General features: G+C 43.6%; 1 protein-coding gene across 1 annotated transcript; it reads right to left on the bottom strand.

Moving 5' to 3' along the window:
- Nucleotides 1–8,928: 8,928 nt before the first annotated feature.
- On the bottom strand, nt 8,929–9,716 carry LOC128707484 (myoglobin-like). Its single transcript, XM_053802438.1, has 3 exons — nt 9,553–9,716; nt 9,256–9,481; nt 8,929–9,045 (listed from the first exon to the last, which is right to left on the bottom strand). Exons 1-3 carry the CDS (start codon nt 9,714–9,716, stop codon nt 8,929–8,931), a joined length of 507 nt encoding a protein of 168 aa, XP_053658413.1.
- Between the last annotated feature and the right edge of the window lie 1,665 nt (nt 9,717–11,381).

The following is an 11,381-nucleotide window of genomic DNA, read 5'->3' as shown; positions in this document are numbered from 1 at the left end:
GCATAACGGATATCTTTTTTATTTTACACATTTACGTTCCGCAAACGGGAAACCATTGCGCAGCAGAAACCCTTTGATGGGAAGGTTGAAAAGTGGTCACCGTACCGTACTGGAGCACGCTCCGTACACTTGATCCGTATGATTGAATTGATATTTGAATAGGCTCGATTCTTTTCACACTTTTTACTAGCGGCCTGCGCGCGTACCATCGCCCGTAAAAGGCTCCCAAACCACACCCCGGATGGATGTAATGGTTGATGCAAAACAGAAAAAAAAGAAGAAAAAACCCCAATGACTGTCGGGCGCGAGTGTGCATGATTTCGACGTTGTAAAACTATAACAACTGGCACTGATCAAAGAACGGAAATTGATCGATTCGGCTGTATCAAATGGTAGGGAAAAAGCCACTACTACACAGGATAGAGTCTTGTTTTAGTTGCTTTTCTAATTTATAAAAGCCGCTTTTCGTTTAGTTGAGCTTTTCATTTACTTTTCTTTTACTTTAATTGTTTAGTTTTGTACATGGTTTGGTTTAAGTTACTATCGTTTCATAAAAAAAATGGTAGAGATCTTTATATTTCAAAATTAAACACACATTATAGAATTTTGTTTCCAACAGGACATTGTTGCAACATAATTGAAACAAATAATCTATTTCTTTGAAATACTTGTAACTATTCAATATAAATGGTACTACAGAAAAAAAAAACTATGAAATTCGCTTGAATAGCATATTGACCGGACAACACGCCTGCCGTACCATTATAAAAGCGCAATCACTGCAATAACAACGCTTAAAAAAGTGTTTGCTGCAAAAGTCCACGACTTACTACCGTTTCCCATTGTGCACACGGTGCAAGCATATGGACATGATCGAGGTACAAACACAAGAAGAAGCGAAAATAGAAAACACACGCTACAATCCGATTTGAATGATAATCGAAAACAAATAGCAAATCTAAGGACTACCACATGTTTGCACGTGCCACGATGGGTCATTGCAGTGGTAGCGCCGTGCAATAGTACAACCTTGCACAATAAAAACGGAAGAAATGGGAATGGGAAAGGACACAACACGGGAGCAATTTCCATAGCCGGCGTAAAGATGACAGTAACAAAGCGGCAAAGCAAGCTGTGATTTGAATTTTTATGTACCACCGTGTACATATGCCTGCAGAATGACCCACGTGCCGACAAAAAATTGGAACCGAGGGATGGTCGAAACCGAGGCACGTTTTAAGCTGTGGGAAAAATGTCGAGCCAATAGCTATTGGTGGCAGTTCGTCGTTTCATATGTGCCGCGATGTGGCGATAGTGAAATAGTGTGCCAAGCGTGCTTTCTTCCTGAAGGTTTTGACACAGTGCATGACCTGAATTGCATGTTTTTTTTAAGTTAAGTAATAAAAAAAGTAAAATATACACAGCGCTTCAAACGCAAAGCTGGACATTTTGTAAGTTTATTCTTTGTTCGTCTTTCAAAGCGATTATTACGTGCTAGATTTGAGACAAATGATTGCCATTATTTTGCTTTAAAAATTTTTATTATTTATAAATAATAATTTTGTTCATTTTTTCCAAATATCAATTGACATGCCTTAGGCAAGGTCAATTAACATCTTGAAATACACTGCTTCTGCTTCAACCCTTCGAGTCGGATATATTTACTTTATATGTTGAAGATGCCAAAGCCTAACAATCATACGAATGTACACTGGAACCTACCAGAAGTCCGTGAAAACCGGGATGTGACGAGATGGTATTTAATAGCTTCGGATTCGAATATTCAGGAAGGAGTTCATCATCATCGGAGGAAGAAATTTAAAGTGGTAATCGGCACTGCCTCATTTAGCTGAAGATGACACAATATCCTAAACGTTCAAGTGCTTTGTTTAATTCTCCAATCTTTAAGAATATCCATGATTTTGTGGATAAAGTAATCAGAGACAAGAACAATCAGCGTGCCTTTGTGATTGGACAAAGCTTGTGGACATTAAATACTGATCTGAAGGATTCGTACTCATCAGCAAAACGTTAGCTGGCAGCTAAGCTACATAAATTGAGAATAGCCAAGCATATGGAGGGCTCTGATTAATCAAAGACCGTCTTCTTGTCATTAAGAAGACAATTGTAATAAAAAAAAAAAACCTGTGATCTCTTTTCACTAAAGGTCGTATTCAAAGGTTCAGCCGTTTCTAAACCATAATAATCGAATATTCTATATATATTTTTTAATGTATTGTGGATAAATAGTAAAAGAAAATCATGAATGTCCAGCCTTAGACAGTATAAATCGATCACAAAGACCAAATTCTGTTCATTTTCTACGTGTCCGTTATTATGTTTGAGGCACTGTAAATCTGCCCAATCCCCTCTAGTAGAAGGAACCTATAAACGGAACCATTTTTCGTTTAAATAAAAAAAGTGTATCTGATATTACAGTACTGTCTTTGGAGCATCAACAAACTTATTTCAGTTACCATCCCTTGCGGTGACAGTTCTTCCAGTCCAATATCGCTCAAATATTAATCCCAAAGCCACTGCCACTGTTGTCACAAGTCTGTAAATGCGATACCGTTCTTATTTATTTTGATTAAGTACTGTTTGTACGACTTTATTGTTTTTAATTATTTACAAACTTTATCCTGCCATTAATTTACACTTCAACGTTGGATTTGTTTGCCACGGACCAATCCATTCACCACAATCGCTACGTAATGTTTCTAGATGAAACGAGATTCCCAGTCCAGCAAACATCGCAACACGCATAACCGTTTGTTGCTCAATTGTACCGGTACCGAAAGGACAGCTCGGGATGGAAACCTTCGCCATAAATGTAGAACCGCGCACCGAAATTAATTTAAAATTAAAGGTCTCCTTTTTGCTAGCGGACCGTGGGCTTACCGTTGCCTAGCGGGGTACTCGCACCGCACCGGCTTGTGGCACACCGTCGGTACCGAAATTAATAACCCTAGCAATGGAAAGTGTTAAGTCCCGGTCACCGCTACCCGGTGGCGAGAAATTATCTCTAAGGGCACCCGATCCGTTCCGGTGGTAGGCAGAGAGTGCGGAACCCGTACCGTGGTACAATAGGAAAGAGATTAGTTTTCCGGTGGTTCGTGATAAAATTTTGCTACCACCGTACCGGAGACGTCCCACGCGCGTTGGCGAGGTGAATTTTTCTAGGTCGGATTTCATCTAATCCTCCAATCCAAGGTAAAGCTTCCCGCACGCCCAGGGCGGGTCACAGTCAAGCCCGGTAATTTCCTCGTGCTCAGGGAAATGAATTAGAAAAGCTTACACGAAAATTGATTCTTCCTGTGCCGTCCTAGGGGAAAAGCTGGCGGGTAAATTAATGCGCTCTAATTTACTTCCCATCACGCGATACTCCAACGCAAAGGACGCCGGATTGATTGTGTTCGTTTATCAAAGGATTTTAAATGGAGTTTCATTAATATCTGATTTTTGTACCTCGAGTACGTTATGGAAGATAAAGAAGGTGGTAAAACAATTTTAAGTTTTATTAGTACATGCCATTCAACGTGAACAATACGCACCACGAGCGTTCAACATTACACAATGACAGCTGCTACAAACGCATGCTAATGCTGCGGGTACTTAGCATTAGGCCTTGTAAGTCTTGAAAACAAACCACAGCCAGCCACCATTGAAAGTTCATCGTCAGCAACACGGCTACGTGGCGCACGAGCTGATTGATGGTACCGAGCCGCAAGCGCGTACCGGAGTAATCAATCTCGCTGCCTTGTTCGATTTCCACTTGATTTGTTCCTACTGTGCCATAATGTACGGAATGGAAACTAAAATGTGGTAACACGGGAGCTTTTGGGTGATTTGGAAGCGAAATATCACGGCATTGCTGCTTATGGGCACATCAACCCGCTTAAGAATTATTGTACATTACAAAAAAGTCCACCTCTCTAGCTTAAAACTCTACTCCCGCATGGTTTGCTTCGACCAAAAACTCGGCCAAGCAAAGAAAACTCACCCATGTGCAAAGGCAGGCAGGCGCTGCCTGGGTCTGCCCGGCTGGCTGTCGATATCGATCAAAACCGATCAGATGTGGTCGTGCTCGCACATGTCGGTGTTCGTCGAGCACGTAATGAATCGCTAGGGATTTAAGGTAATAGTTGGTCGTGAACATGATTCTGCTAATGGCCGTACATCACCGCAGGGGGAGTGTGCTACACATAAGCCTTCGGAAATTCCATCGCAGTACAATAATGCTCTAAAGCTTATTACGGTAGCTTGCGAAGGAAGCTTTGAGCTGCAGATGCGAGACCGCCGTTTGTGAGTGTTTAATGAGACAAATGAAACAGTTTGTAGTGAATATTTCTAACGTTCTAACACTAAACTTATACACAACTTTACCTTGCCTTTAATTCAGCTCTTCAGTAAGCTTTTCCTAAGTCGAAACCACCAGATGACAATTTTCACATATTGAATTAAGAATCAATGCGTTAAACTCCTTCGTCGGGTGCCGTTTCATTAGCCACCCATGTAAATGCTCACCCAAAGTTTCCGTACCTGGAATGATAAACGGAAACCACAATCGTTACGGCGAAATGGTTGTGGCCACGTGGTGATAAATAAATACGCTACACTTCCCTGCCGTTTTTCGACTCGATTAGGTAGCAAACTTTTTACGCTCGCACCCTCACCCCATATCGATCGCATTGGACGACTAGGCTAGGTGGCATTATTGTTAATGGTTTGTGAGGTGAAAATGAGATTATCTTATGGTCGCAGTCTAGGTATTTCGGATTAGATACGGCTGAAGAATCACAACCGTCGGCGCTTACAGTTCGGGGAAGGTGGAAAATTTGTATTGGAAATGTTTCAAATCACCATGGAAAGATATGTGTTTTTTGATTCCATTTCACCGTAAATGCTACGGAATTTTACAATTTGTGTATTGCACAAACTTATTGCGTGAATTAGGCAAAACGTTCAAGTGATGAATAAAGTAGAGTTATTCGGTAGAGAATAACTAGAATAGAGAATAAGTAGAGTTATGTGTAAACAAGTTATAAGAACGGTTGAAATGTAGTAATTCGGATTAGAAAGACGAAACATATTGTGGGGTGCCATGAAAATTTGAAATTGTACGATAAAGATCATGCATGTATGAATTCGCAAAAAACACTTTAAGTCTCTCAATTTCCATTAATTCAAAGGAATTGGAATGATCCGGAACATGCAGATTTGGGTCCCGTTTGAGCTGAGACCGAAACACGCCGAACACCGTTGGTTCACTTGTGAATAACTGCTCCAACAGCAAAAGCGAAAGGTTTTCTACAGCGAATAGTAGCCAAAATGGATTCCCCGGGGAACATTCGTGGCCAAAAGATTATGCTGTGCAGTTGGTGGGACAAACAATGTGTGGTCCATTGTGAGCTGGTACAACCAAGCGTAAAGATCACAGGAAAGGTCCATCGGTGATGATCCGAGCATTACCTACAAAAAATCGGAAAACTGGTGCAAATGCGATAGAAAATATTTTGAACCATGGTAAAAAAATATAATTTCTCACAACAACGTGCAAAAAATTGATCTAAAAACGCTCTGATCTTCTGATACATTTCATATTTCCTTTTTTTTGACATTTTCATTTTCTCATCAATTATCTACATAAAACAACAACGATAAAGTACTTTCTACGTGAACGCTGTTCTTAGTGCCACCGAAGGAATGGTTTTTCTCCATCCAATACACTAAACTTGCGTTGAAATTCCTCTAACCACTTGACCTTTTCCCAAATATGCCCGCTACCATCGTTCATTTCGTCTGCCTAATGAACGCTCTCTGTATCGAAACTCGCCCATAACACGCAGCTGGCACTAGAACTAGCAGAACGCTTCGGTGTAAAAGTTTCATTCAAACCGACGCCATCGAAACGGGTGTTAAAATCAATTATCTTCAGCTGAGCTGACGGGGCCAAAATGTCGATGAAAACGTTGCGCCAGCAAATGACTCAACCGCTGCACGGGACATGATTATTGTGGACTGTGAGACGCAAACACGTGATTGATGGGACGAGGAGTTTGCACACTTTTTTCTACCCTTTCACGCCAGAATGCTCGAGTACAGGAAACAAATGGTTTTAATCTGTTTTCTAGTCAGTTTTAGCTTAATTTCGTCAAACAGCACATAACTTTGGACAAAAAAGGAGAGAAAAGAGATGCTACAAGCCGTTCATTTCGTTGTTGATGATTTGTAAGTGGTACATCTCGATGCTAACCGTGGCAAACTGTGGTCAATGTGCCGCACCACTGACATAGAGAAATATGCACGACCAAAAAAAAAAGGGGGCAAAGGAAAGGATCCACTAACAAAAGCAACACAAAAAAACGGAAATGCTACAGAAGCAAAAGTGTGAAACGATGTGGTAAAGCGGGCGAAACTCCACTTCACTAGCAAACCGAAGTCCGCACATTGCTGGTGTCCAGGTTGTACATAGGAAAAGGAAAAAAAAGACATCCCCCCACCGAAAGCACCAAACAAGTCTTTATCTCATTCGGCTTTGTTTTGTTCACCCCCGTGTCGATTCACATTCGTCGTTCCGACTGCTGTGGCTCATTCAACGCTTCCGTGCGGTGATGGGACTAATGGGTAAAAGGTTGCCATTATTCAACTCCCAAAACTCCATCACTCCCAACACAAAAAAAAATCAGGAGGAAACAACAACAAAAGTGAAAGATGATTCCGGGGGAGTAAGAGGGGAGGTTGCAAAACTTTCCTTCCGTAGAAGCGTTTTACTTCCGTCCGTGCAACTAGTGCTGATCAACTGAAGCACACCGATGGTTAGTACTGGAGATGGATGAAGAATGCGAAAGTGCATCTAGCTACGTAAATGAGTGTTTGCTAAACTTCCACGTATATGCCGGGTTCCACTATAGCCATCCATGCGATTCTTCTATTTGTTCTGCGCAATACGCTCAGGAATCAGGGACTTTTTTCAATACACGGTACTTGATTCGGGGTCACTTTGTGCAACTGTATAACGATCACGGTCATGATGATGATGATGATGAGTTGTAAATCCTTCTGAAAATTGCTCATCCCACCCGTTCCGGTGACTTGGGCTTACAATAAGCACCGAATGTTTGTTTGGTTCACGAGCGCAGGCACTATTATTCCTCTGCAAATAACTGCACTGTGGGTTGTTTGCATCGAAAAAAGGCATTCAAGAAAGTTATGCCATGATTTACTGCAACTTCTTATCATTGGCCACTTCATGCGCACTATTTATGTCATGACTTACAATTGCACCATAAACAACAAGCCACCAGGCGTCTCCATGGACAAAGCAACAAAACACCAGGCGTCTCCATGTGCGGGAGGAAAATTGAGCATCAACTGACTGTGGGTGCACTTTGCGAAACTTTGCACGCGTTTCTTTGCCTTCCCATTCACACCGGTCTCCCCTCCCCCCTCCCTCGGGATCGACCCATGTTAAATTAAGCTAATGCGAAAGATAACAACAGACCGTACCAACAGTTGGTGCTATACTTTAGCGAAACTTACGAAAAGAATTATACTCCTGGCCGTGTCTTCGGTTCGCTCTGTTTCGCTGTGAAGCTTCTTGAAACCCACTGATTAACGGGTGCCGAGTGTCGAGGTTCGAGTGCCCACGGGAAAACTTTGATAACTCCCCCAAATCCAATCCAACGTTCAACCGAATTCGAACACACCCGTCAACGTACGAACGGACGGAACAATCGAACGCGGGACGGTTGCTGTACGTGATGAACCATGAACGGGAGAAAGAAACAACACGCAAACACGGTACGATAGAAAGCATTGCTTAAAATATTTTACCCATCCTTCCGGATGCGCTGAGAGAAACCGGTAACCGAAGCGGAGTAAATTATCCGCGAAAACCGTTCATTTAGTTTCCACCATCCGGGGATACGAGCGAGGGTTGGGCGTACCAGGCGAGAGAATATCCCGGATATCCGCCGTTCCGTGCCAACGATGGCGTAGAACGATTTATGACCTGTTCGACCGGTGAGCAATGGCACCGATGGCTAGTGCATTTCCGGATGCAACACAGCACACGCACGCGGTATTCACAATAGCGTACCGAACTTTGCCGATAATAGACGTATGGAATGAAGCCACCGTCGGCGATGGGACCGAGCAGGGTTGTGATGGGTTTGGAAGGTAAGATTAATCATCACCCTGGTTCGCGAACGATGGTGGAAAGACCCGTTCGCCGACCCGTGCACGGTCTCGGCCCGATCCGTTAGACAAACTTTTCTTTATTGCTTTTAATTGAACTCAATTAGACTTAAACTTGGCCCGTTCGATCGGTGGCAAACGAGCCATTCTTTGCCATTCTTTACCCTCCGACAAAAGGCGATAAATTAAAGGTATTGGATGGTACTGGACTAGAGCTCGCACAAGAAGTGCACTTAATCAACTCCATAAACCGACATTTATCATTGCAGATAAACCACTGCGTCGTAGCCATGAACACCTGTACACGCGTGCACCCGTATGCTCGGGATTGAAACACCCATCTAAATACCTCTCAAGCAGAAAAAAACGATCACATCGACACGGACACAGTTACTATACTCAAATTTTATTCTACGCTGATCATAAAAAGCCTCACGTCTCACGTAGGAATGTTTTGCTAGAGAGCAATAGGACGCTGACCGGTGTGCTTCATCACTGCGCACCCATCAGCGAGCTGCAGAGCTGAAGGACGTGATGTTCAAGTTTTGACATCGCGACCCCTTGATGATCAAGATAATTGTCCGCCAACGGTTTTGTTAGCCTCGTTGATCTCGTTAGAGCCTCTCGATTCGCTGTGTAGGTATTGTTGATGTTGCTGATGATGGTGACTGTGATTGTGATGTCAATGGTAACACAAAGGTGATGACTCTGAACACACGGGTCCGTTGCTCACTCGAACGCGGCCGCAACAGTCCCCAGGAATGCTCCAAACGCTTCCTCTAGCGTTTTCGTTCGATGTTGCTCGAGTGCCTTCAAGCAGTAACGCATTATAACTCCTCCGACAGCCTGCGGAAATGGGGAAAAAAAGGAAATAATTTATAAATTTAAGCATACGAACAGATTGAGGATGTTTAAGTAGTGCTCCAAAATTTCCATTTGATTCATAAAATTCAAACATTAGACAACCACCTAGTCCCATCTCTTTAACGTTTGTGTTTAATTTAAATAAGCCTACTTTCTTTAAAACATGCCTCAGTTCTAGTGTGGCAAACTTACACCGACATCTTCCTTGGTAACGTTACGCTTCCGATGATTCCGCACCAGCTTCGCCAGGCTACACTTGAGCAGGGCAGGATCATTAAGTCCGTAGTCGATGAGTGTACCGATAAAGTTCATCACGTTCAGTGCATGCGCATGGAGGGATCTGTTCTCCCCGAGCTCACCCACACTACCGGTGGCAAAGTCGAAATAGTCCAGATACTGTGGATACTCTTCAAAGAACCTGCCAAAATTCAAAAAAGGTAGTTTTTTTAGTAAAGTGTTACCGAACGTTCAACCGCCAACGAAACTTACATCACGAATATATTACGTCCATGCGTTACCAGATCCTTCTTGACGATACTCCAGGCCGCGACCAGAGCCACCTTTTGTGATTTCGTTAGACCGGTCTCATCCGGTGCGTGGTAATTGGTTTGCTCCTCCTCATCCGAACCAACTAACGACGAAGGTCTGGACATGTTTGTTCTGCTTTACGCCTTCCGTTCACCGTTCAAATCCACAGTTTCCTGAGGAGTTGCGAAACAAAAACATGACGGAAGATGTCGTTTACAATTCCCATTTTTTTGGGTCTTGAAGAACAGTGATCTTCTTGAATTCCTGCTCAATGTCTACATACAGCCTCTTGAGCTTTAAGTTAGCTTAAAGTTATTTCAAATATTTTATAGACAACACATTGTAATGCCGGAAGACATTGGTGATGACCTTTCAGCTATTCGAAACTATTTCAATACAACTCAACATTACAAACACGCAGCAGCAATGCATCAAGTTACCTCCGGCCCGGTTATACACATGCACAATCACCACCACCCGTCACTCCCACCCCCTCCACAAGGGACACATGAAACCGGACCGAATTCAAGCACCAACGAAAAGAATACGATAGGAGAAACAAAACGGTTCACACCCGCTGTCAGCTGTCTAGCGCTAGGGAAAAATCAAAACATAAGACCTTCCGAACTCGGCAAAAACTTGTTGCTTTCTGAGTGAAGGCACTTTTCGCGCTCGTTTTCTTGCAACTAAACACTAACGGCCCAACTACACAGACACACCTGCCCGGTTTCGCTCTCGGTGCGCGCCCTTTCGCTCTCACTCTCCCTTCAAGATGCGTTCCCACTCACACCAACGCGGAAACCAGTATTTTCCTGACGTTTCACTCTTTCTCACATACACGCCACACGTCACGCTCACAGCGAACCGTGTAAGTGCAAAATTTTTACGTAGTTTCTCTCCGTTTCGTAAGACTCTGGCCACGCTTCGAATGCTGTAATAGCAACAGGGCAAATACTACCATAAGTTACAAAGTCCCTCCCACCACCACTACCACAACTGCTCGCCACAGACACCTGTCAAATCGATACGCGAAACACCGTGTGAGACTTTACACAATCGCTTGACTTTTGCAAAATTCCGTGGGGAAAAGCTTACACTACCTCAGGACACCGAAATGCGCGCTATTAAATCTTCGCCACACGATTCCGAACTCCCTCGGTGCTTTTTTCTTCCTTCAAATTCCAGCACGCGAAAACGCTCCTGCAACGACACAAACGCGGCTCTACATCGCACGGCCAACTGTGCTCGACGCAATGTACAACACCAACACCACCGGGCCGGACGCGTGGCCTACTGAACTGCACACGAACGGTTGCGACTGCCCAACGGTTGGCTCTGCACCCAGTGACACGCTCACTCGCAAATGTTGTGCGCGGTGTACGCGCCCGAAATTGATTCAATTTAAAGTATTTATCTCTCGGTCGTCTCGTCGAGCGCCACGACTTTTCGCTCTCAAACGGGCGCCCTGTTCAAGTGGCAGTGTTTGCCACGCTTGACGGTTTTGCGGGGAGGGGGAGGTGGGGAGGGTTCTTTTTTCTTCTGTGTGTGCTTTCTTTCGCTCTCTGATGGTACGATCTCTCCAACACGCAAACACAGCCTCACGCGAACCGGCCTGCTACGATGTGTACCAATACAGACGATTTCACCCTAACGTAACCGCTCACCTTTACTTTAGATGGAATCTTTTGTTCCATTTGTGAAATTCGTCTAAGCTCGTTGTTAGCAATCTCAACAATACAAAGTAAATTTAAAAGTGATAATACTTTTAGCTGTTAGCTTTTAGCTGTAGT

Source organism: Anopheles marshallii, chromosome 2 (assembly GCF_943734725.1).
Source record: "Anopheles marshallii chromosome 2, idAnoMarsDA_429_01, whole genome shotgun sequence".
In the NCBI taxonomy this organism is placed as follows: domain Eukaryota; kingdom Metazoa; phylum Arthropoda; class Insecta; order Diptera; family Culicidae; genus Anopheles; species Anopheles marshallii.
The sequence above is the reverse complement of the archived record's forward strand: the minus strand, read 5'-3'. Positions and strand labels throughout refer to the sequence as shown.

What these genes read in the sequence shown, in the direction of transcription:
- LOC128707484 (XM_053802438.1), bottom strand. Translation starts at nt 9,716, where the DNA reads ATGTCCAGACCTTCGTCGTTAGTTGGTTCGGATGAGGAGGAGCAAACC. An exon ending in GGACGTAATATATTCGTGAT is followed by an intron (nt 9,482 to 9,552) that starts GTAAGTTTCGTT and finishes GAATTTTGGCAG; the next exon opens with GTTCTTTGAAGAGTATCCAC. An exon ending in TTACCAAGGAAGATGTCGGT is followed by an intron (nt 9,046 to 9,255) that starts GTAAGTTTGCCA and finishes CCATTTCCGCAG; the next exon opens with GCTGTCGGAGGAGTTATAAT.